Below are 26,677 nucleotides of genomic sequence, written 5' to 3' on the forward strand. Positions count from 1 at the left end.
ATGGATGCTGATTTGAATTTCACTTGTGGGAAAGGGTAATCACAAAGAACTGGGGTAGTCGTGGCAGCAATATTGAAAATTAGCGCTCGAGTTCAGGTTACTAATAACCGATTGCTCATTAAAGTGTTTATTTAATGACAAGGTAGGGGTAACTAGGCCAGAGGGCTGTGCCATTTGAATAAAACAATTGTTTTGCAAATCTATTGAAGAGAGCAATCATATTTTGGGTTTAAGATTGCACCTGTTCTTTTAGAAGGGGTGTGCAATTCTGGTCCGGACTGCTTGACTGGTTTTTCTTTCCAAATGTATTGGTTGTAGTGTTCCCGCAGCTCTATGAACTACACTTACAGTTTGCAGCTGGGGCTTGTACAAATGACTATGATCTGACATGGAATAAGAACATAATGGAGGATAAAAAAAACAATGCAAGGGCAGTCCTGGTTAAAGCCAGAAGACCAGGCTGGCTTGAGTCAAAGCTGAATTAGTGGGTAAGTGAGCGTTTCATTGATTTGAGTTTTTCATACTTATTCCCCACCCACATGCATGCACATTTGCTAGAGCATTTCCTTTTGATAAACAGACGAGACACAAATGGGAGGTTTTGAAATGGGCCGACCAAAACGGCAGCATCTTTGTTCTCAAAGTAATGCACATTTAAGAATTTAATTTAGCCGACACCTTTATCCAAGCAGGGGACCTCCCTGGAGCAATGCAGGCTTAAGGGCCTAACAGCTGTGCAGATCTTATTGTGGCTCCAGCGGAGCTTGAACCAGAAACCTTCCACGTCCCAGTCACGTACCTTAGCTACTTGGCTACAGGTTGCCCCAGATGCTAAATGTACACCATCAACAGGCAGTGAGATGTGTAATCTGACATGCAGAATTTGCAAACCCTACTCCATGGTCTTGCCACATGTACTAACCAGACTGCCATGCGTCTCTCATTCAATCATCTTGCCTTCCTGTGGTACCTTTCATGGACCTTAGGGTGTTAGTAACTTGCCCTCCTGTAGTACTGTGTGGCATATTGGAGGTTTTTTTGTCTGTAAAGTTGTATTGTACAGCAACAGGTACAGAAAACAAGCCAATGGGATGTGCAGCTTGTCAAGATGTACACACAAGCACACATGTAGATCATCACCTTTTGCAAGTTATGAAGAAAGTTACATATTAGAAGTTAATTAAATTGTCTTTAATGGTCTGAGGAGAATGTGGTGCCGTCTAGGCTGAATTCACGAAGCTTTTAAGAACTGGGAACCCGAGCAGGTATCACAACAGCACTGCTTAATGGGATGGAAAGATTTTATTGGGAAAAACCGGCAACACAAGTTCTTTATAATTTCATGTACTTGAGTCACAAATATTCTCCCACACAATTACCATGGTCAATATGAACGCATCACTGCTCCAAAGACATTCAGTTAGCATGATGATTTAATCTCAAAAGAATGTTTAATCAAAAACCTACCAAAGAGTACCAAATAAAAAATATATTTACAAGTATAAAATTACACCGGATCTGCAGTATATTAAAGGTTTATATATTTACAGTATAAAGTACAGCAGCTTGAAGCCAAAACAAGACAAAAATCTCACTTCACTTCAGAGGAAAGCGGTGGCCATTTTGTGTATACTGAGCACTTGGGAAGAGGATAGAACACTGACAGATTTATGAACAGCCAAGCCTATTACCAATACTGAAGTCCATGTTAGTCATTACATGATACAAACATCAAACATTAGAAAAAAAGGAAAAGAAAAGGGGGTACTAGATGGATCGTTCATTTAAGGCACCACGTTGCAGACCTGGGTTCAAATTGTATTTGTTTAGGATTCAAATACTTTTCTGTGCTCCATTGATATTGCCTGGTGCATTTGAGCCTGCAAGGAGGAGCAGATGGGTGGGGCTCACACTTTTGGGATCATTTCACTTGGTCAACGACACCCAGTAAAGCTTTGTCAAATGCAGAGAAGTGTTTGAATCAAACGCAAGTGGTATTTGAAGCCAGGTCTGCCCCCGCCGTGGTGCACGGATGAGCCTCTCGCGGCCTCGGATTCAATCCAGGCCGCGTGGGTGAATACTGGCCAGTTCCACAGCGCCACTCAAACTGGTGCCCGCGGGTCTGGGAGGGTCCGGTCAGGGAGGGTCCAGTGGGAAAAGGGATCCACATTTCGTCACTCTTGAGCGCCCTCCACTGGCCGATAAGAGCGCTCCTCAGACTGCATGTCAGAATCGTACGTCCTCCTCCGACGCGGCTCTGTGTAAACTTATCTGCGGCACGGACGGTAGCCGCCGGATATCTCGTGTCTGGGAGGAGAATCGTGGACGTCTCCCAAATTGGCAGGGCAGCTGGAGCCTCAGAGCGACATTCCAGATCGGGGGGGTGGAATACTGCCCCAATTTGGGTGGCAAATTAATAGTAATTAAAAAAAACATTAGAGGATGATTGACAGTCGAGCCAACACCCGAATCTCAAAATGAGGGCTCGATTCTACAATATTTACCACATCTTAGTTCACGGGGACTTCTGAAGAAGCGAGAGCCCGTTCAGCCTCAGAACATGGGACACCGCGAGCACTGGGTAAATGAGTTCCAGCGCAGTAATCCTCTCGGGGGGTCAGGGGTGGGCGGTGGGGCCGGGGCGCGGGGCGGTCCTGGCTGGAATGGCCGAGGCGTTTCACCGGAGAAGAGGCACTCGGGCTTTAGGAATGGAGTGACTGGAAATGGAGGAGAAATGAGGCGGTGAGTGAATCTCTGCATTCGGCTCCTTTCTACAGCACAAGTACAGCCGTGCTTGTGCTGGCTGTACACAAATTCTACAGAGGAGCAGGAAATAGTAGTCCATTTGTTCAATGCCCCCTCCCCCCCCCCCCCACCCATAAATCAGAGAGTTTAACATTAAGACACTTCAAATTCTGTTAAACACCACCAACCACCAACCCTGACACTAGCAATTAGCACTTAGATAGCATGCAGTTCAGAACAGAAGCAGCGAAGCCAGCCAACACTAGAGAGAGAGGCGTCTGCAGGTGTTAATGCAGCAGAGAGAGAGGGCGCAGAAAAGAAAGAGGGTACCATAGTCTGGCAAAGCGTATCGACTGCACAGAGCATCGAGTTCTCCTTCCCCGCACCACGCGGAGTCTGTCCAAAGGAAGCGGAGAGGGAGAGAGAGAGAGAGAGAGAGAGAGAGAGAAAGGATGGAGAGAAGAGTCAATTTTCATGAAGTGCAACAATTTCCTTTGTTAACCCCCCCCACCCCACTGCTTAGATTCCCGCAGTCCTGAAAGCAGTCGGCGGAACAGTGCGAGAGAAGCAAGTTGCCACTATGCACCAGGACGGAGACACTACATGCACCGCCAGGCGCCAGGAAGAGGAAGAGCCTTTCATTCCCCCCCGCCGAGGGAGGGGGGGGGGGGGGGGGGGCGGAGCCTGACGGAGGCAGGGGGCGGGCCCGCGGGCGGACTTACTGAATGAGACAGACTCAGGCCCCGCCCGCTAAGCAGCCCGTGAGAGGGGGAGTCTGGGAGCTGGAGCTGGCGGTGGGCGTTCAGGGCGTTCAGGGTGTTTAGGTTGCTGTCTCCGGCCCTAACGCCCGCCCTCGCCCCTCCGCGCTCCGGCCAGTCCGCGTCGCTGGCCACCACGTTCAGGTTGCCTAGCGACCGGGCCAGCCGCGTGTTTAACAACTGGCTGCGGGGGAGGGAAGATGACATCACAGCGGCGTTAGTCCATCACGTTCCGGAGACCCTGGCCCCAGCCGTCTGCTGCAAACACTGGTTACCATGCCGACATACTCAACTTTTACATAGTAATCTCTGCATGGAGTGAACATGCAAGAATAAAAATAAAAAGTGACACTGCGTCGGTTTCACATACAGTTTAAAGTTAGTCCTGGACCAAGTTTTGTACAGAGAATCTCCATTCAGAATTCAATTAGGATTTATCTGTGCCTGCAAAACTGCCCCCTAGTAAATGAATTGTACCAATTCATGGCTGAACTCAAAGGGGCAGTTCACCTAAGAGGAATGTAGGTACGTTTCCACTGACTCGGACCAGTATTTATCCGTCCAGATGGTTTCACTGAGATTTGACAAGCGTTCGATATCCGGTACAGCTCACCCAGATACAACATACACCAACAGTTCCATGGTTTTGGGGCGCTCAATCAGACAAAAAAATTGAGAAAGAGATGGCTGTTGAGTTTTTGAAACTGCCAATTTTGCACAACAAAAGCTTGGGCCATTATAGGGGGCAAACTGCTGCAGACATCTGCAATACCTGCCAAATCTCAGCGAAACCATCTGGTTCAATAGATGGCTTGGGGTAAAGATTAATTTTCCACTTTTGTTTTGGTGAACTGCCCCTGAAGCCCTGAAGTGCTTAAAAACACCAATGCGGGCAGTGTGGGCGTCTTGGGCTGCGTCCGAAATTGCATATCATCTTACCATTTAGGATGTCAAAATAGTATGAGTTTGTCCGAAACCGGAGCTGCATCAAATAGTGTGCCAAACCGACCCCCCACTACAATCTGTGAAATTACAGCGTTCAAACTGCAGTATCCCATGGTGCATTGCGCTGGGTCACGACCCGAGCACGGTCAAATCAAAACAGTGAAAGAAGAAGTGAGAGCATGACCTTCAACTATTCTTAGCAGAACGTAGTTAAAAATCAATGGATACATTTAAGTTCTTCAATCTTTTTTTCCCGTTTTCCTTAGATAGTCACATCAACTAGCTGCCGTCATTAACACACTGCGCCTTAAGGTGGCTGCCTTCTATGTAGTACAGTCACACTGCAGTACTGCATGTGCAGAAAATCCATCTTACTTTTTTTACTCGTGTACTAAAGCTGCCGTATGTACACAGAATGATAGTGTGCATATATAGTGTGCACTGCAGTGTGCGAGTTTAGGCACAGCCCTGGAGCCCGGGAGTTTGAGACCCCCTGTCTCAGCGACCCTGGGGCAGGGCGTAGGCGAGACCCCGCCCACCTGTCCAGCTCCCCGTTCCCCAGAGACGATCTCGTCCTCTTTCTCCCGTCCACACTTTTGGCCTGGCAGCCCTGCAGGATGATCCTGTGCGGGACAGACGTCACACAAACGTCAGAACAACATCAGAGGAACGCTTTCAGCCCTACCTTCAGAACAAGGCTAATTAAAGACACGGAATTTCCTGGGGGGCAAAAACAAGCAACTTCTACAACAGTGATCTCCATTCCTGGTCCAGGAGAGCAGCAGGGTGTGCTGGTTTTTGTTTTTGCCTTAATATCAGCAACCGATTCAGAGCCAAGAAACCAGGTGGAGACTTAACTGTAATCAATGGTTTTAACTGAGCAATTAACTGGAGTAACAAACCCAGCAGAGCCCTGTGGCCAACCAGGACCAGAAACAAAGGTCTACAAAAACAGACCGCTATTCAAAAAATATTAATGCGCATAAAGTTACCGTAGAGACTGTGATGAAGACCTGGTGTGAATTTTATTCTCTTCCAATCTGCAAAATATCAGGAACAAAATCATATTAAAGATAAATGAAATTAATATGCTCCGATAAGCAGCGTTCAGAAGCAGCTTAAGCAGAGCCGCAAGCAGGAGGGGGAGGGAGGGGGGAGGGGAGGGGGGGGCAGGTGCACCAATCTCTGATCATATCTGGCACAGATCCCACTTCCAAAATGAGAAAACCCCCCTGAGACAGAGGTGGGCAGACCATAACAGCCACAGAATAATCAGAATTTCCAATCAAAGCCCATTTAACCTACAAGATTTCATTAAAAGTACATAAAATTTGAATTCCTTCATTTTAATGAAGTTACACCAGAAGGTAAAAAAAAAAAAAAAAAAAAAAAAAAAAAAAAAGGAGACAGTCAATTTGTTTCCTGAATCATTAAGAATCGCCGATCCCCAATTTCATGCGATTTGATGTTCTTGTTGTTGAAGTCATCACTGAACACTTGGCTTATGGCTTCTGATCGTCGTACGATCGAGCGTTTCGCTGTAGTGTCACGTGAGTTCACATTTACTGGAACACACAGCCGGTCAGCTGATTCGGTTTGAAATGAAAAGTAGTGAACACATCACCCCTCACACAGTGCTGGGTACTGCCTGTGCGTAGCAACCGACCAACTTTACCAACAAGCATTGTGGGTAATAAGTCAGCAGGTAAATGAAAATACGCATCACAGGAGGAATGAAATGGATTAACGAGTCACTTCCCCCTCCACACAGGAAGTTACTTCCCGGTCATCCACATACATGGTCACGTAGATCCCTGTGGTCATGGGCGGGGGTAAGACGCTCCATCCCTTAAATCCAAATCACTGAGCCACCATTCCCCACTCTTTGGGATAGAATTCCATGGAAATAATTCTGCTCCCTCCATCAAAAATTAATGTACAGAGGTAAGGATTTTCTTGGAATACTGTGCATTACAGACGTGTATGTCTGTATTCATAATCAGATTCCTCTTGAAGGTCGTTACAGGGATGTTTCTGAGCCACAGGCAGTCACATACAAGAGGAATACAAATCTGCAACCCCTGAATAAACTGAACTCATCAGCACTGCCTTGTACAAGGCAGTAAAAAGCTGGCTTTGAGGCTTGTGTCAAATCAGTCAAATGTAGTCAATGCATACTAGATCAATCCTTATTCACATTATGTGATCCATGTATTCATAATTGTAGTTTACGTAGCATTTATTCTATATAAGCATGTGTATACACACATTTATACATATACACATTTTATATAAATCAATGAATATTCAACCATTTTATAAACAAATTCATTCCTTGTTTATAAACCACATTGACCACACAGTGGTTTCCACACTGAGGTTCAATATTACAGGATGCGGTTCATGGTGAAAAGTCCACTTAAAATTTCATCAGCGAATATCCAGGCGTATAAATATTTTTTTCAAAAAAGAATACAAATCAATAAAAGAGCTAATTTAATTAAACAGCGCAATTGTCATCTTAGGCAGGACAGCATGTTGTGGCATAGATCTTAAACTGGGAAACTGGTTTAAGTCATTAGTCATTGTTAGTCTAGGTTAGAAAAGCTTGGATGGGGAAGGGGGTTGGAGTCCCCTGAAGCTCGAAGCACAAGGTCTGGGGCCAGTGGGGTATGCAAATTAAGGGGTGGGGTTTGTAAAAGGGGAGGGGCCAGTGGGGGACACTTACACCAATCAGGGGTACGCTCCGGGGGGAGGGGAGGAGGGGGGGCGGAACCGATCGTTACAATCCTAACCCGTCTATAGGGAAATGCAGGATGGAAGAGGGGCCACACACAGCCCACCAGAGGACAAGGCTACACAGAGAGACCAGCATGAGTGTCTGCCATCTAGGAAGGGGGGGAAGGGGGAAACATTCAAAACAAGACCACCAGAAGACACAACAGAACAAGACCACCAAAAAACACAACAAGGAAAGTGGAGAGACCGGACAAAATAATACAGCCAAGAAACCAAAAAACGGTCGTGTTTCCAGGGCGTCCGGCTCGAATCAGACCGGCCGATCCTTGAGCCATGGGACTCTCTGAATATGAGCAGCCCGACACCCTCAAACACGACCCCGCTTGTACCACCGTCCCCACTGAAAGACTGGGCCAGGGTCTACGCTGCGTTTTAAATCCCCTCTCAGAAGAACTGACCCTAAACTCAACCGCAGACGCAGGCTGATCCTGGATCAGCGCTGTAACACCTCACCCGCCGAGGTCCCGCTAAACCAGGAAGTCAAAGCAGACCCAGTTCCTGTCTTTAAATTGGAGGTTTCCAGCACACACAGCTGGACCGGGAAACTTTCAGCGGCAGAAATAATGACCAATTCGACAGCCGCCGTGTTCGCCAATCTGTCCGTACCCGCCGAGGGAGGAGTAATGGAGAACGGAGTTTACGGAAACGCCATTAATCTCAGAGATCACACCCTGCTGGGAATGGACCAGCTTGTTGCACAAGCTTTGCCTGGACTCTGTGTGAGAGAGATGTGGTTGAGTGGTTTCCAACTTTCCTCAAATAAATCATGTAGGAATATACTAATTAGATCTGCCAGCCTGTGTGCGTGTGTGTGTGTGTGTGTGTGTGTGTGTGTGTGTGTGTGTGTGTGTGTGTGTGTGTCTGGCCAAATAGAATTCAGGAGAACCAGTGTGCTTTGGTGTAATGTGATGTGACTGGCAAATAATGTTTTTTTTCTCCCCACCCAGAATAATGCTATGAACCTTCGTACTGTACTGTTGCTCATCACATTTTTTAATGCATTTGGGATCCTAGAGAATAGCGTGAATCTATTTGTCTGACCCAGTCCTACAGTGGAAACGATGACCACTACCAATAATAATTTATCCCCCTACTAAGGACTGGGGACATTTTGGGGGTAATGGTACAACACAGCCATGAAGCATATCATAATCACACAGAGCATACAATTACACAGTGGCCATGCATGTTCATGTTAATTAGGTTTATCATCATGCAAAAGGAGAAACAGGTTAAAAAGATTTTCCAGTATGTCCAGTCCGCTCTAAACCACTGCATGCACCTCCACCCTTGAAGTGACAAAAAAAACAAACAAAAAAAACAAAGCTTTCAGGAAACCAAACAAAAAAATCAAAAAGCCGTTTTGACAGTTAGCCCTCAAGGAAAGAGCTCAGATATTTGATAGTGCAAAACATCCAACTAAACTCCTAGCTCCTAGTTTGGATTTTCTCAGAAGCATATTCAGTTCCTGGCAGTATAAAAGGACTGAAGACTGGTAACTGCTCTACACAGGGTTTAAAGATGAAGCTCTTCAGGGCACAACTTATCCAATACCAAACCTCGCTTATCAGTCAAGTGCCAGACGTGCCTACTTCAACCACTCATTGGTGTCAACCGTGTGCTTGGCTGAGATAAGTGCCCATTCACTGTAAGAGGAAGCAGAATAATCTACCTAATGCAGTTTTGCGTGGCTGAACTTTCAATGGCACGAATACAAGTTTATCAATTTCAATCTATGGCACTGCTACAGAATGGAGAATATTCTAGAAAAGCTGGATTCCTGCTGCCATTACATTCAACAGGATCCTCGCTGGCTGCTAAAATGGCAGGAGCCAAGTCCTGCCAGCGCAGGAAACCTTGAACGGTCCCCGGTTTTCTCAGAAGGAGAATCAGACAGAATTGGGTCATCGTTTCGATCACTACAGCTGACCTTTCCCCATCGCGGCTAACGCAGTCTCGATGACCAGACGACGGTTTCGTCGCTCGAAGGTTTGTCACTTCAGTGAAAAGGCAGTGCATTCGCTTTTCAGCACGGCCACGGGCAGCCAGCGTAAACGTGAAACGCACTTACCTGCACGATACAAAAACCTTACTTCCCCCACCCCACCCTCAGTTTTGGGAACCCCCTGCTACCTTGTCATGGCCACCCAACAATCAGCCCACACGGAGCTGGGGCAGGTACAGCACGTTACGACCGTCTGCCTGTGGTGGTGGGGTGTGGAGGCGTTTATAACATCATTTAGGGCCGCACTCAGTGGACATGCACAATGCCATGGGCTCGAGTAAGCGACGTCCAAATTTCATGACGGGAACCCCCACTGTAGTTCTAGGGTTACGCACAAACCCAGGGGTGCCGGGGACAGCCAATCGGGCAGTGGTTGACTTTAATTCACTGCACTCCAGTGGGCCCTCACTGCCGCCAGGGACCTGTGGATCTGGGTTGTGGTTAAATTAGCCAGTGTGGGGTTCCTGGATGGGACAGCGCAGAATGGAATGGGGAAAGGGGGAATGCTGTTCCGGACGTGCCCATGGGTCATGCCTCCAAGCTCGCCAAGGAAGGGTCATTAGACCAAGCTCAGCATGACCTTCCATATTTTAGCGTCCATTAAAAAATTACAAAATAAACTCCTGGGTGAACATAAAATGCACAAGACTAACCCCGAAGAGACCGAGAGAGAATGTGGAATGAGATGAGCGAGGGTGGGTGGGAGCCAGTGGGCGTGGCTGAGAGGTGACACTCACGTGAGGGAGCCAGTGGAGGACCTGGCCTGCCTCTTGCTCTTCAGAGCCCGAAGCTTATCCCCCTGCGTGACCCCGTTCCTCTCGTCCTCGTCATTATACTGGAAACACCACAAAACGAATTAAACTACATATCCCAGAATCCCCCTGCACGACCCCGTTCCTGCACTCATCCTGCAACAGGCCACAATTCATTAAACTACATCTCCCAGAAACCCCCAACAAACCACTGTTCCTCACCTCTTACCCTGAAAACTGCTACAAAACTACATCTCCCAGAATACCCCTTCAGGCCTTTGCTCATTGCCTCATTGTTATCCTGCGAAATGGCTCAAAACGTATGAAACTTCATCTGCCAGCTACCTGCATGATCACATTCCTCACACGCACACAAAACCGTACATATCCCAGAATACCCCAGGAACCGTGAGCATCACTCACGAGCCCCATTTCCGCCTCACCTGTTCAGCCTCCTGTCTCCCTGCCGTCCTGTTCTTGTTGCTCCCGTTAATGGAGATGTCGTCCACGCCCGACAGGATCCTGGTGACGGCCATCTTGTTCAGGCAGTTCTCCTGTTCCATCTTGTCCCGATAGCAATCCCCCTCTGCCCAAAGGCCGGATTGTTTGCTGCACACACAATTCTCCACAAATTATTCACTCATTTCAGTCGATTGAAAGCACAGGGAAAATAAGTAGTGTTCGAAGGTAAAGGGGACAGGCAAGTCTTGTGGTATTGGGTGGAAAATTTTAACAAAACAAAAACAAGCAAAGCCATATTCATATTACATTCACATTAGTTATTCGTCTATAGCTTTGCGACCACGTCAGTAAAATTTTGGATGAGCTGCGAACATCCTCCCTCGCTTCACACAAACCGATATATATAAAAATATGACAAATTGATTGGCCCTCCCCTGCGGGCCGCTCCCCTGCAGGCCCCTCCCCTGCAGGCCCCTCCCCTGCAGGCCCCTCCCCCGCAGGCCCCGCCGGTTCCCTCGGGCACTCACTCCTCCACGAAGTTCTGCTGGGGCCCGATGACAGAGCCGGGCCGGCAGATGCGGATCCAGGCGATGGCCTCGGCCGCGGTCAGCCTGTAGTGCTTCATCATGTAGCAGCCAATCAGAGTGCCTGTTCTGCCCAGGCCGGCTGCAACGGGAGATCATTCACGCCTTTAGAGTCAAAATTTTATCCCAGATTTTTCATTTTCTCCCAGTTTGGAAAGTCCAACTGCAGGGCTTCACACGGCTGCCATTCAGGAGAGCACGAAGCAGCACAACCTTGCGCCAGCTAGCCCATATTTTCACTCCACAGCACAATAACAACAATAAATCATTTTTATCTTCACAGAACTTCCCTGTAAGTGTGCTGCCATGCAACAGGAGCGGTGCAAACGACCAAAATCAAAACTGGAAAGTCAGAACCCACATTTTATTAACTTTCACAGTTTGGGTGCCAATCCAATGCAGACAGGCCGGCAGAAGCCACAGTTCGGTTGCTTACTCAATGCAGACCAAGGTCGGCAGTAGCCTGTCTGAAGGGGAGGAAGCAAGGGAGGGAGGGGCAGGAAGTGGAAGTGAGTGAGTGAGTGAGTGAGGGAGGGAGGGGCAGGAAGCGGATGTGAGTGAGGGAGGGAGGGAGGGGCAGGAAGCAGAAGTGAGTGAGGGAGGGAGGGGCAGGAAGCCGACGTGAGTGAGGGAGGGAGGGGCAGGAAGCAGAAGTGAGTGAGGGAGGGAGGGGCAGGAAGCGGACGGGAGCGCGTACCTTTGCAGTGCACGGCGACCGCGCCCTCGGCGTTCTCGCAGATGTTCAGGAAGCGGTTGACGATGGCGTCGGTGGGCGTGCTGCCGTCCACGAAGAACAGGTCGTGGTGCTCGAAGCCCGTGTCGGTGAAGCGCCGCGAGTCGTACATCTTCTTGTTGAGCCGCACGATGGTGCTGACGCCGTGCTTCCTGAAGTACGGGAAGTAGGCCTCGGGGGCGTGGAGCGGGTATCCTGGAGCGCACCAAACCACCAATCACATCCCTCTCCACATCCGGCGGCACAATGCCGAGGTTGACGTTTGACAGTTAAGTTGAGTAAGCATCAGTCTAATCCAATCAAAGTACCCCTCCACATACCAAAGGTTTCACTCTGAATTCTGGGGTATAAGACATCTTAATCAACATGGACACCCTTAATATAACAGGCAATCAATTACTGGATGGGTCACCCTCAACCAGGGGTGCACAAGGGCCGATCAGTCTCAGGATTTTGTGCCAAATTCTGGTCTTAATCATATCTTATCTGATGTGTAGGAGTACTTGGTACAGCTACAGACTGCAAGTGCATCCTGATGATTTTACTGTGAATTACAGGCTGTCAGCAAATTAAAAACAAGACAATTGGTTGGAACAAAAACCAGACTGGCCCCTCGAGGACCGGAGTGGTGCACCCCTGCCCTATACATAACCAAAGTTTGGGAGTTCAAGACAATTTCACGAACGTGGACACCAGCCATATAACAGGCAAACTTGATTACTGAACGGTTACAAAAACAGGCCTTTCACTGTGGTTTTATAAAGTGGAGTATTCCTCAGGAGACAGCATTGGATGTGCTAGTTCCTCCGGTCATTACCGAAGACATGCCGGGACGCCACGTACCGTTCTCAATTTTGCTCTTTGGATGAGGGCCGCTGAAAGCCAGAAACTTCCCTGGAATGATCCAGTTAAAATCTCCGTTCTCCGCCCGCTATGGGGAATAGAGAAAGATCAAATCAATTACTTCAGTCTCCAGAAACCCTCTACACAAAAAAAATTAATAAATAAAAATGTCATGAATGTAATTACCTCGTAATGTTCATACTCCTCAACATCAAATTTGGAGAAGTCGAGCCATCCGAACTGCAAGGCCTGAGAGAGAGATGCACTGTGAGGGCAGAAGCCTGCTTTTCACCCACACGCCACAACCACACAGCCCAAACAAAACACAGAACAAGTACTGCGTGCTGAAGCATGCTGTTAGACAAAGGCCAGTGTTCACTTACACACTTGTTTACACTCTGTTTGCTTTAGTTACATGCAATAGCAGGGAGACTCCACCAGTCATCTGAGACTGACTGGATTTCCAGGCGATTAGACGGAGACCGTACCTTGCTGATGGCACGTAAACAGTCCAGGATGTTGAGATTGTACATGCAGGTTCCAAACGAAGCATCTCTGTTGAAGAAGAAATTTTCTAATTTTCAGACAAATCGCAAAGAAAAAAAATGGGTAATGGGGGAAAGAAATACAATGCCCTCATACAACCAACTACTGGCAAAATGGTTCAGGTCTCCATAGGTCATGTTTTCACACGCCACCATTTTGTGCCTGCCACCCCCTTCCTGTATTTGTTTGCCTAAAATTCCATAAAAAGCTTGCAAGAATATTTTGTAATAAAACTAATATGCAGCGACACTGAGAATTCCAGGGAAAAGGCCTTCCTGCTCTGGCTGTGGAACGGGCCACACCTGAAGGGCAGGTAGGTGGAGTTTCGGGACACCAGCAGGCTGTAGGCCTCCTCAGGAGACTTCTGCAGGTGCATCACCTGAAAGAGAATGACACAAACTTTACACTCCGAGCACGGGTCCTGATGGAGGCACAGCAATGCACTGTGAATGGAGTCGCCAGACAGACACACACACACACACACACACACACACACACACACACACACACACACACACACACACACACACACACACACACACACACACACACACACACACACACAGACAGACAGACAGACAGACAGACAGACAGACACACAGACACACAGACACACAGACACACAGACACACAGACACACAGACACACACACACACAGAAATTGGCTGCCATGCAAGGCACCAACCAGTTCGTCAGGAGCATTTGGGGGTTAGGTGTCTTGCTCTGGGACACTTCAACACACCCAGGGCAGGATTGAACCGGCAACCCTCCGACTGATGTAATGACAACATTACAGAAAGCTATTGCCCTACCTAAAGCACAAGTTGCATAACATTATTTAACGGAAGTCCCAGCCCAGAGAATAGTTGCCAAATCAAATGCCGTAATGAACACAGTCATGCAACACTGAAAATGCCACGTCGAAGACATATTTATTTACGCATTACATTTTAAATGGAGTTCTCAAAGCATGAAACAGCCCGTCAGGTCATGCATGGGTGTTCAAACTCAGGCCTGACACAAAGCCGAACACTCTTGACTTGTCCTCGCACCGCTAGTAAACAGTCGGCGAAAGTTAACACAGTTCAGCCGACCCCTGCTGATAAACGCAGAAAATAAGTCTCCCCGCATTACACTCCCAAATTGGCCTTCATTCATCACGTATAATGGCCAAAAGCTTCCGCTAATCGATGGATGTTTATGTTAAGCACAGCCATACGAGTTAATAATGTAGCATCGACGGCCGATTAATGAGCCATTAGCCAATAAAGTAGCGCTCGCCTTTCCCCCCAAACGCTGCAGGGAAATATCTGCCCAATTAAAAAGGCCGCTCTCTGCTACGCATAAATCAGGGTGGTATGGAATGATCTACTGCCCCGCGGATGGCAGCGATCGATGAGGATCATCTCCAGAGCCTGATTCTACTCAACCCGTCTCCATCACAGAGCTGACAGGGCCTAAACTCCTAAACTCCTAAACTCCGCCACGCGAGGACTCGCCACACTGTGGGCACGCTCACGCTCACGCTCACGCTCACGCTCACCACGGCGGCTCTGCTCAAATGCAGGCCTACATCATAACTAACACACTGCTGAACTGTCCAAGGACAGACAGATAGAGGGCAAACAGAGACCTCAGAATTACATAAGGTTCCAGCTGACTTTTGGTTTTTGGGCACTAAATATACTCTAAGGGTAAGGTTTTAAACAAAAGGTTAAAAAAATTTAATAATAATAATAATTTTAAAAGGTTGCATCAGCTGGAACCCATTCACTTTGCCGTCTTTGAAACTAATATCTAAAAACCACTCAGAACGAGGGCTGCGCGATGAGGAAAATATGCAATAACGTTGTTAAATATTGCGATGATATGACTTGCAATAAACAATTATTGAAATGTACAGTTCTAATGTCTTCCTGCTCTAGGTACACTGCTAACATGGACCCCTGACAATGAATAGCCCAGGTCCACTGAATAATTCTTTACATTTTTTTATTTTTTGAATGCATTATTACCAACATACTTTTATTGAAAAATTGCACATGAACAGCCAATCAATTGAACAGAACATCAAGTTAAGTAAATACTATCAATCACAGTTCAAGCAGTATTTTGCAATGTGTTTATCTTGCTTGTTCATAGCTCAGTGATGATAATTATACAATACCATGCTGCTCGAGATAGAAGCTTAGCATTCAACGGTCATGAAATGACACACACACACACACACACACACACACACACACACACACACACACACACACACACACACACACACACACACACACACACACACACACACACACACACACACACACACACACACACACACACACACACACACACACACACACACACACACACACACACACACACCAGGTTAAAGCAGAGCTAGGAGACCCAGTGAAGTCAATACACTTTTATTACCAAATAAGACCAAAGTCCTCAACGTAATCAAAAGCCATCTACCACCTCCAGCATCAGAATTGCAAAAGGGAACTGATCTCAGCAGTCATGGGATCCACCATCATTAACCACAGAAAGAGAACAGCCCCCACTGAGCAGCAGAAGCCCCCGCCCCCCTCCCCTCAAAGTCTCATCAGGTCAACAACAGGACCCTTTCTCCACATTTCACCATGAACCCTGCTTCTCTGTTTAAACACTGACAGTCCGACTGACCGGGGGGGGGGGGGGGGGGGGGGATACGAGAGGTTCCCTCAACACCGGCAGTGACCACAGCAAGCAGCAGCATGAGTCACGGGGGAGTTTCGCTCAGGGCCGGGGCCCACTGCAAGAGCAGGGTGGCAGCCTCACACAGGACATCCTCTCTCAGGAAATCAAGCCAATGTTTGCCCTTCATTACTTATTCAGCTCAATCATTTATCTTCCCTCGGGCATTTTTGCTAGCGTAGCGAGCCGCGCGCGTATCCTTGGCGATACCCTTTTCCCGCTGGCCCGACACAGCGGAGACGCGCCATTGGCGGATACAGACGTCTCCGGAAGCCGGGGCCGCAGCGATTGGTCGGAACGAAAGCCAGCCTGCCCCCCCCCCCCCCCCCCGGCCCCCGGCCCCCCTCCTCCCCAGGGGCGATGGAGCACGCTCCTGGTCAAAGGTAAGGCGATAGAACGGACTCAGCCCCCGGGAGCCCTCAGGTGATTTCTGACAGGCTCAGAGGTCGACTCCCTGTTCTGCAACAGTCCTGTGCAGCGCTGGCCAGTCAGCAAACCACAGAACAGCCCTCTAAAAATAACCCGTCCCGTCCGGAGGGCTTCAGCACAAAGAGCAGAGCAGGGCAGTGGAACCCAGGCCCGGGAGGACAGCACGTACACCGTTAAACTTGGTTTGTTATTACTGCTGTAATTAGCCAATTATCCTAACCAAGTACATACCCATTGACCATACTATAATGTTGCATTATAAGCGAGTACACACAACGTTTGACTGCGATTCATTATTAGCAGAATTACAGATACAACAACAAAATGCCTTAATGCACTTATTAATTAGCAGCATAAGCCTTCACTGAATGAGCGCACACACAGACACACAACATTTCCTGAACAGTCACGCCAATGCAAAGATCTGCATACTTACTGCATAGGAGCCAATCAGATAGGCCGCATTCGCTTGCTTCTTCTGGTCCCCACAAGTATAGAAAATTATTTTTTTCTTTGCAAGTGTATAGGACTGTTGGAGAGAAAGAGAGGGGGGATGGGATGGGGAAAGAAAAAGAAGTTTGATTTGATTGCAGTGAACACCCAGGATAATGTAACAGATAAAGATCTGCAGCCAACACCTGCACACAGAACATGTCCCAATCTGTGACCTTTACAAGACAAATCTTTAGCCCCATTAATGTTTAACCAGCTGCTCCCTTTGTAAATGCACCTGGCTGTTTGACCAACAGTTGGCATTATTTCTCATCAAATAAATCAATGGGAAAGCCTACTTTAAAAGGAAAAAGATATATAAAAGTTGGCCCATGACAAATGCTTAAAATATTACTTACAGCTCGTAGAAAACAGTATTTACTTTATTACAACGTTTGTTTAAAATAATGCATATACCATGGTCTAAGATTGAGGTTTTACAAGGCCAGTTGTGGCGCATAGCCATAGCTTAAGAGTGAGACGACTACAATAAAGAAAGCCAAAAACTACACTGTCCAAGGTCGCGTCAGGTTACGCTCAAGTCGGTCTATCCTTTACTGGATGCATGCACGCCACAAAATACGTCGCGCTGTGCAACCATTGTGTCACGTGCTCTTAACCAGGTCCCTAAGACGGCATCCAATCCAGACGCCGTTCGCATCAGCGAACCTGCGCACATCGCACCGCCGGATAATGGGCCCAGACAAACAATCCAGCCGCTCCCATCACAGAACTGTATGGTTCCAACGGGTTTCCAAAAACTGCGACTTCCCCTTTACCAGCCTATAAACTGGATTGGGAGTTGCGACAACCGAAAATCCAGCGAGCCCACCGACGTTTTCTTGTGGGCAAAGTCGACTCCCACATGGTCATGGTATTGTGCTATTCCTGTCGAGCTGCCTGCCGCGCCGAGGCCACGCACTTACCTTCAATTTCTTGGTGAGCTTGCAGCAGAAGCGGTAGAACATGGCCAGATTGAGCGGCCCAAAGTCTGCGTAGAAACTGCCATGACACATACCAAAAAAATTACATTCAGTTCTGTAGCCTTCATAAAGACTTACTCCAGAGAAAAGTGCCATGTGCATCAAATGTATTTGGTTATAGGTCGCAGTTGCACGATAATCCTACGCACAGTCAAAGTACAGTTTTAAGCAAATTAACTTCAAGTTCTACGTTTTAAAACTTGGTCAGTGTGCCACTGGAATGAGAAAAAGATACTCCCAACAAATGCATTACAATATAATGGTTAAAATGCTGGACCATTTAGACACAATATAGGCCTCGGTGCTCAGTACTTACTTTTCATAGGAGAGTTCTTCGTCTATACAAAAATAATGCCTCTCTGGTGTGCTTTTTACTTTATGTTGGAGAACAGCAAAATAGAGTTGATCTGAAAGTGAGACACAAAACGAGACGCATTAGGACTGTGGCGCTGGGACGACTTAAACTTTGATCGCGACTATTTTGAGGACATTATCGTTTCCATTGGATACCGAGGTGGATGCACCACTCAAGCTTCTAATCCACGAAAGAGACCGAAAACTAAAGCTTCTGCTAACGAGTTGTATGCTATAGCCTAGGAAAACGGCTACCTCAGGCGACAAAAGTAGGCGTGTCAAGTGCACAGCACAGACACTTTCTCCTTCAGATTTAAATCTCCGTTTCCGGAAGCTTCAAAACAAAGCTACATTGTCGCAGACTTGTCACAACCCGCACAAAGTCGTTTATTTGAATCCTGCCATTTAGTCAGATAGAGGCCACACCAGTACACAAAACCTACAGTAACTTACCTTTGATGAATTCAATTGCGTTGTGCATCCGATTGTCCTCCATAGTTCCGAGTAGACGGCAAGAGACACAGCAAGTTCCCTTCCAATCTTAACTAATTCTTAACGACCAAAGATCAAAAGAAAAAAGGCTATATAGCTAGCCAACTAACACAGAAACGAAAACGTCATACGGGCGACACTTACAATAGCTTTGTTTAAAATTAGGAAAAGGTCTTAAGTAAAATAATAGCTGTACTTTTAACGTTAGCTAGCGATTTAAGCGTTTAACTTGCCATCAAGACATGCAACGGCTATCCCCGCAACGCCAAGATGACAGGAAATGCTGCGCCTATTAGCCTATGGTTATTTAAAAAAACCGAACTACTCAGATTCAGCTAGTCTACACACTAAGTGCATATATCCTCTTTAATTCATTTCACTGCCCCGCTGTGGTCAGAATAAAGCAATAGTACAGGGCGAACTATGCACAGGACAGTTCTCTGCTGGGTTGCCAATCCGTATCACACGCTAGAAAAAGTAGAAGCCGCATACCAAACCCCCCTCTCTCCGCCCAGGGTCTGAAACTCATTTAGCCCCTCCTCAGACGTGCTCCGCGCGGACCCGATTGGCTGCGCGCTGCAGCATAGCCTATCCCGTTGAACCACTCCACCGCCAATCATTTCGCGCAAATCGCGAGAATTTCAAGTTCTGCGGAGGAGACACAGGATATTCTAATTGGAACGCAGCCCAAGCCGTTGCTAGGAGAAAAGCTGCGCTCGACCAATTGAAATTCACTTATACTTGCAAAGTACTCTTTGATTCCAGCTATTCAATTTCGAAGGATTTGCAGGCCTAAGCGATTATATGGTTTGTAGAGAGAATGAGAGCGTCGGATTATGTTGCTTTGAATAATTAATATAATGCAGGTATCATGTACCAATAAAACATTGCATGTAACCACTGGGGTTAAATCAGTAAAATAGCTATTTCAAATAATGTCTTATCATACCAAAGGCAAATCAATGCGTTTCATCTACGTAGCAAACTACAGTGAGTACAAGCCAATATATTTTAAGTGTCTGGTCATTTGAATTAATTTAAACTTCACAAAATTGTCAGTACGTAGGTCAGTATGCAGTCTACATGTAATTTGCACATAGGCCTACTGCGTTGAATAACCTTCAGTCATTATTTTCTCCAAACAAAACAAATGCATGTGTTCAGTGCACACTAAAATAACACTATTAAATATAATTGCAAAACTAAACGAGGAAATAATGTTAACCCCATATGTGCATGGATATTTGCATATTATTTCGCAGAAATGTAGGATAGTTCTACTGGGCCTATGATTTACCTTTAAATTATGATGACCTTCATACATACAAGAGGTTGACGTGGTGATATTTAATGCCTGCCTCAAACTGACTGAATTTATATTGACAACAAATGTATCCACAGAATAAACAAGACAATTACTTCGCCATTAGCACCAGTCACAGGTTACCAATACAGAAGATGCTGCCTGGATTCTATATACCACAATCCAGTGCGAAAATCAGTCATGTGCCAATAAGGCATAATCTGCCCCTGCCACAGCGCTAGTGGTGGACTGTTGGCGGTCTCTTGGACTTGGCTCTGCGGTCACACGGCCAGTGGTGGTCGCCCTCACATTGTCGCCTGCTGGCCCTCGCTCAAGAACAGCCTATTGATGGGATCCAGTGAACCCGGCCAAGCGGAGGAAACGGGCCTCAGCGACTCAGAACCCAAACTCACACTGGCAGTTGAGCCAATATCAAACGTTTGAAAAATCGTTGATTACATTTATTTAGCCTCCTATTAGACAATATTCCTAACTTTGTCAGGCCTGTTGGCCAATGCGTATAAAGGCACGCACGGTGACGTTACACTTGCCCAGATTGAGTGTTGAAACTCGTAATATCCTATCATTATCTAGACGTGGGCTAGAACTACTCTTAAAATTAAATGGCTTAATTTCAGCCAACATATAGGTGACAAGCTTAACATATAACGTATATAATTAGCAGTTTTGTCTTGAACAAATCGATTGGTTGGCTATGATTTGGGAAATCTTACGTCGACGAAAGCTTAATTTCATGCATTTAAAAAAAACAGGGAAAAAAAATAAAAAAATACAACGGGCTTTAAATCTCAGCGAGTGCAGGACTGTGACGGAAAGCCGAGCATGCCTTATCTTGCAGTTGCAACACACCAGCACAAACAAACTACCCAACTGGAGAATCGGCAAGCATGCGGAGTTGGCAGAAGCTTTGACTTGACCTATAGGCTAAATAAACTTCAGGCACGTTGGCTACGTTTCTTTTCTCCGCATAAACCTGACCGAAAGAGTGCGACTCAATTTCAATACCAACAAAAAAAATTCTCTCAACTTGATCGCCTCAGCCACCACAATTCACAAAAAATACAAAGAAAGAAAGCATAATTATGCACTTTCGGTGTGGATCTAAGAAATAATTCGGCCAGTCAAACATCACTTGCAGGCTACACGTGATACTGGTTACATTTCTCAAGAATGGAAATGCGATATTAGCTTTAATGTAGCAAATTGACTTGGAAGTTGCAAGCTTGCTATGTGGAACTAAACACATTAGACGCTGAAGATGTAGCTGTAAACTTCAGGATGCGATTAGCAATGCCTTGGTCACATCCCACTGCCCAATGCTAGACGATGGTTCTGAAATGCCTCTGAAAATATAGCTACGTCCAAGAGTGAATAGTTTACCAGGACTGCATGCATTTACTAGCGAAAACGGCTGAAGTCGCCATTTTAGGCCAAAAAACCGATGTGAAATATTTTTTTATAAGCAGGGGGGAAAAAATCCCTGAACGGAGATATCTTTTCTTTTAAAACAAATGGAACCTGAAGTGTTCAAACACCTCCGAGATAAAAGGGGGGCGGCGAGTGCATTTTCCGCTCTTACCAGTTATGCCAATGTAAATGTCGGACCTCGGCTCCGCCTCTTCGCGTTTGGCTGCACAGCGCTTTTTCCTCGTCTCGGGTCGCCTCCTTTCGCTTTTGCGCTTCATTCTTCTTTCACGAACGAGCCGCTAACGTGCGTGGAAAATGTGTGCAAAAAGAAAAAAAGTTGAAACACTCGAAAGCATTGAGCGCATCGGCGGGTTGTGCATGCAGTGGGCTACTCTCCGCCTGCCGTCCGCAGCCGTTACAATCGCGGAGCAGCTGTTCGCTGCAGCCCTGTGTTTGCTCTTCTGACGTCTAAAAACGGGGCAAGTTTTGTATCCCAGACTCTGACGTCAGCAACGCCAAAGGGGTTCACTGAAGTTTGAACATTTCCCATTGTATAATGCAACAAAGCGGGACTAAGACGGGCCAGTGCTGCAGGAATCGGCGAAACACGTATTACAATCACAGCATAATTTATGCGTAAATTAAATGCGCACGGTAATCATTCGTTGTGCAAAATAAATCAAAATGCCTATTGGTTTTCAACCAGAAAACACACTTCATGAAATAGTGTCACAAAGGACAAACCTCCTATCACCAATCAGGAATGTAAGCTGCAAACGAAACAAAAACCCGAGTTATAAAAAATAAATAAAAATGTCTGCAGAATATTCGTGTTAAGGAGGAAGAAGTCTGTATTGCAATCATGTTGTGACTACAACACTTAAAAATAAAGAAAAAAAACACACTGCTTCTCCATAATCAGATGAGTACAAAAATGATTTATTGGTGAAGTCTCCAGGTAAAAAAATGATAGCTTTAATAGACAGTTAAATACAGTTCAAAGCGCTTGTGTTTATTGCAGTTGCCCCGCCCCCAACCGTCACCCCGCCTCGCCCCTTATGGCTTTCAAACATGGATTATCTTTGGCTGATCGCTGAAGTCAACGGTTTCCACTCCGGCCAGCTGCAATAGCCAGTTTATAGGCATATGGTCCAGTCGATTCGAGTCAAAGTGCGCAAAATGAACCTCAGAACCTGCAGGAAAAAAATAAAAAAATACACAAAATGTTTTTGAAAAAAATATCGCGGTGATTTGGCTGTATTTAGGCCCCATTCTGGTGCACTAAATACGGTATGAAAACGGCAACAAAAACCTAATTAAACCAGTCTTGGCAAAACAATTGGGCTCCAAAATAAAACTTGACATGCAAAGTTGATTTTCTGGCAGGAGACACCAATGGAAGCCTCTGGGATACCTGAAGCCTTTTAAAATGCAGGGCTTGTTTGCTGACACTAAAAACACTGATTTATTAAGCCATAACATTAGAGCAGTACACAGCCCTGCTAAATTGATTACCTGCCCATGGATTCAATAACATAAATAATTACAAAATGATCCAGGGACAAACGGACATGAATTATATTCAAGGCAGTAGAGCTCTGTGGCTGTTATCAGTGAAATACAGGTTCCCTGTGATGACAGAACAGGCGATGGAAACCAATCAGGTGTCATCTTTGATGGGATACCTCAGTGCCAAAAGGCAGGGCTGCGTGTGCAGTCTGCAACCTTAGCTGATGCTTCCGGAAAAATGTCAGATCAGGGTATGATTGACTTAATTAACTACCCGAGTTTAGAAGTTGGGCTGGAAATCGTGAAATGGATTGGCCTTGGAAAAGCCGCCTGAATTACCTGGGCCTACAATGATGGCCCCGCCCTGTTGGAGGGGATCTCCTTGGAAATCGAAGGCGGGGCTTTTCATGGCCAGCCACAGGCTGCTGACCGTGCCCTGGAGCATGCTGGACCTCACGTGACGACACCGCGAACCTGAGAACACGGCAGCAAATTTCCTCTATTACTGGATATTTGTCACACTGAATGTGTGATATTACACATATATTATATTACACAAAGGGAACCTGAGTAAACGAAAATCGTATTTTAAAAATGAGTTCTTAATTGAAAAAGTTTATCAAACCGCCCATATGTGGAAAAAGTAATCGCTCGCTTAAACTTGACGGCTGGTTGCATGATTGCATCCCCTTCAGCAGCAATGATTGCAACCAAAAGCTCAGTCAGTATCTCCAGTCGCATACAGTAGCAGTGGTGGAATGTTCTGGAATGTTTACAGACCTGCTTTAATTCAGACAAATTGGTGGGTTTTTCAGCTTGAACTGCTCATTTGGAACAATGGTGAATCTTCCCGGGAGTGACCAGCCTGCCTGAACGTCTACACGGAGGCATCAACAACTCATCCAGGAAGTCACAAAAGATCCCAGAACAGCATCCAAAGAGCTGCTGTACTCTCTAGCCTCAGCGAAGGTCAGTATTCGTGACTCCACAAAAATAAAGTGACTGGGCAAAAATAGGACTCCTGGGAGAGTAGCAAGATGGAAACCACTGCTAACCTTGAGAAACATCAGTGTAAGATAAATTCCAGACTGCCTGATCCACAGGCCTTTTGGGATAATGTTCTATGGACAGATGAATCAAAAGTAGAACGTTTTAGACACCACAGGTCCCATTATGCCCGGTGTAAATCACCTCTACAGAATTTCACAGTAAGTACATCATACCAACAGTCAAACGTAGTGATGTTAGTGTGATGGTGTGGGGATGTTTGCTGCCTCGGGACCTGGAGGACTTGCCATTATTGAAGGAAACATGAATTCTGCTCTGTACCAGAAAGTTCTTAAAGGAGAATCTGTCCATGAGCTGAAGCTGAAGCAAGATTGGGTTATGCAGCCGGACAATGACCCAAAACGCAAAAGCAAGTCCACATGTGAATGGCTGAAAAGAAACTAAATTAAAGTTACGGGTGGCCTAATCAAAGTCTTTAATTTAACTCAGTAGAGATGCTGTGGCAGGACCTGAAACAAGCAGTTCACAAAACCTACCAATTTATCAGAATTGAGCAGTTCTGCAAAGAAGCGTGGGCTACAATTCCTCCACAGTGATGTGAAAGGCTGACTTCAAATTATAGGATGGGCTTGGTTGTAGTTATTGCTGCTAAAGGTGGTGCAACCAGTTATATTTACTTTTTCACAGGGGTGATATAGGCGTTAACTTTTTTCAGTAAATAAATGAAATAATTCTAAATGTGTTTTGTGTTTACTCTGGGTTTCCTTTTGTCTCATATTACATTTTTGTCTAAAGCTCTGAAACCATTCAGTGTTGCAAATACGCAATAATGGAGGACATCAGGAAGCCACTTTTTCACGCCACTGTACGATGTGAAATGCCATTTTCCAGTGAATGAATAGCATCATTCTAACTGGGACTTGAACCTGCGACCTTGAAGGTCCAGAGAGTAGCACTTTAAGTATCGCATCCCATGCCTCTGTGAAGTAAAACTATTACCCGATTCGGTGAAAATCTCTCCTCTTCTCATCCCCAGTCTGGTATAAACCTTCCTTTCAGGATCAACATATATTTCATGGGGATACTTCGTCAATGCACAGAATGGCTGAAACATAGTAAAAAGGGAAGTTGAAATTATTCTTAGTGTTGAAAGTATTCTTAATGTTTCAAAATGGCAAAATTCCAAATTTAGGCGATCAAATGATCTATAATGAATAATTAATAGGCCTTTAAAGTCTCTGAGACTGGTTCCAGGTCTAAGCACAGTGATACAGTTGGATGTTTGCCAGCCCAATTCAAAGAACTTGCTTTAGTAATTCAACCTCAATTAGATGACCAATGATATGAACCAACAACCATCTGCTGTAGTCTAGTGATCCAGCAGGAAACTGCTGCCCTCACTAAACAATGGTTCGAGGTAGGACTGTTTATTCTAAAAGATTTCATGCCACAGCCTGGTATTTCATGGATCTATTGAAAGGCAGTCAGTAGCATATCTGTAAAAGTATACTGTAGCAGCTTGTTTTCATTCTTCCAATGAAATGATAGATAATGCAAAATCCACAGTGAAAGTAATATTTGCCACTGCTTAGGTTAAGCACACTATAATACCTAAATACTGTACCTCAATGTGATGGTGAGATGACTGCCCAATCACAACCAATCTGACATCAGCACTCTGTATAAACAAAGACCAACAAAAAAAAAATGTCCACAAAGTAGGCCGACTCACTGAAATAACTGCTTTATACATTTGCATTCAACTGAAGTCACGCTGTTCTTCAGTGAGGGAATACAGTCGAACTTCATTCTTAAAATAACTTTGTACAATAGTCTAGAGGATCACATAATTAAAGTACTGCTGAATGCACAGTGAGAAGCCATCAGTCTCAGTTTCCATACTGACCATGAGTGATTTCTTTGGGATTTTGGCGAGGTCTTCAACATACTCTCTGCACGTGTAGCACAAGAAGTTCTGCAAGAATAAATATCGGAATGCATTGGAGACACTTCTGATCTACCAAGTAGTGACATTTTGCGAGCACCACCATTATTAGCTCGAGCACCACCTACAGTAGAGTTGTCATTTAAAAAAATCTAAAGTTTATGTCTGGGAGTTATTTCCATTATACATGACCCCAACAAAACGTGCCCAGCGGATGAAAGTGCTATTTATGGGTTTAGTAAAGGTCTGTTTTATGATCGACTTTGTTTCCCCACAAGTCTTAAGTGCAGTATAACTACCGTTAAATATTGTCATAATTAAACCGATTTTATTTGCTAGAGGCAACACATTCCGGAGGCTGGTTCGGAGACACACGTCTTTAAAAATAATTTGGTTGTTAAACTCACTACACCGATCAATTGGCCAATTGTTTATAACCAGTTTGATTAGTACTTTTGCTTTTCATTTTTGCATTTATTGTTTACAGTAGCTATTATTATAAAGTATTACCATATGAACGCTATATCCTACTACGTTTGACATGAAACAAATGTGTTTTACCTTAACGAAAACGATGATTGATTTCTTCTCCTGATATAATCTTCTGAAAGGAATACAGTTTCCCAACCGATCGTGAACCAGGCAGTCTTCGACTTCGGAGAGGTGCACGTTTACCGGAGGATTCGGCGTCCCCTGCTGATTCCTGCCGATTTGTTGCGTTACTGGTGGTCCGGTCGCCATTGTAGCTGGATACAGTGCAGTTTTCCAGAAGCCATGACAAGTCCGCAGGTTATTTTAGGACTCCCCGCCCGTCTCTCAACAGGAACTTCGA

At 45.8% G+C, this 26,677-nt stretch overlaps 2 protein-coding genes across 8 annotated transcripts; both read right to left on the reverse strand.

Annotated features, from left to right (window-relative positions):
• Positions 1 to 1,283: 1,283 nt before the first annotated feature.
• Positions 1,284 to 21,851, reverse strand: cdc14b (cell division cycle 14B). Of its 7 annotated transcripts, XM_061260017.1 has the most exons (17): positions 21,556 to 21,851; positions 18,123 to 18,213; positions 17,750 to 17,825; positions 16,768 to 16,860; positions 13,475 to 13,551; positions 13,115 to 13,181; positions 12,813 to 12,875; positions 12,627 to 12,714; positions 11,748 to 11,978; positions 10,994 to 11,132; positions 10,448 to 10,613; positions 9,990 to 10,087; positions 5,441 to 5,488; positions 4,988 to 5,071; positions 3,468 to 3,687; positions 3,076 to 3,141; positions 1,284 to 2,717 (listed from the first exon to the last, which is right to left on the reverse strand). In XM_061260017.1, exons 1-17 carry the CDS (start codon positions 21,659 to 21,661, stop codon positions 2,703 to 2,705), a joined length of 1,728 nt encoding a protein of 575 aa, XP_061116001.1. In that variant the 5' UTR covers positions 21,662 to 21,851; the 3' UTR covers positions 1,284 to 2,702. The 7 variants fall into 7 exon arrangements, 6 of the variants coding, with proteins under 6 accessions (XP_061116001.1, XP_061116005.1, XP_061116003.1 ...); XM_061260021.1 differs by lacking the exon at positions 3,468 to 3,687 and having other exon boundaries at positions 21,556 to 21,850; XM_061260019.1 differs by lacking the exon at positions 3,076 to 3,141 and having other exon boundaries at positions 21,556 to 21,850.
• Positions 21,852 to 21,995: 144 nt separating this feature from the next.
• On the reverse strand, positions 21,996 to 26,677 carry prxl2c (peroxiredoxin like 2C). Its single transcript, XM_061260022.1, has 6 exons — positions 26,407 to 26,677; positions 25,807 to 25,875; positions 25,525 to 25,578; positions 24,900 to 25,005; positions 23,232 to 23,366; positions 21,996 to 22,576 (listed from the first exon to the last, which is right to left on the reverse strand). The coding sequence occupies exons 1-6, from the start codon at positions 26,584 to 26,586 to the stop codon at positions 22,449 to 22,451; spliced, it is 672 nt and encodes a 223-aa protein (XP_061116006.1). The 5' UTR covers positions 26,587 to 26,677; the 3' UTR covers positions 21,996 to 22,448.

The sequence above is a fragment of the Conger conger genome, chromosome 11 (assembly GCF_963514075.1).
Source record: "Conger conger chromosome 11, fConCon1.1, whole genome shotgun sequence".
In the NCBI taxonomy this organism is placed as follows: domain Eukaryota; kingdom Metazoa; phylum Chordata; class Actinopteri; order Anguilliformes; family Congridae; genus Conger; species Conger conger.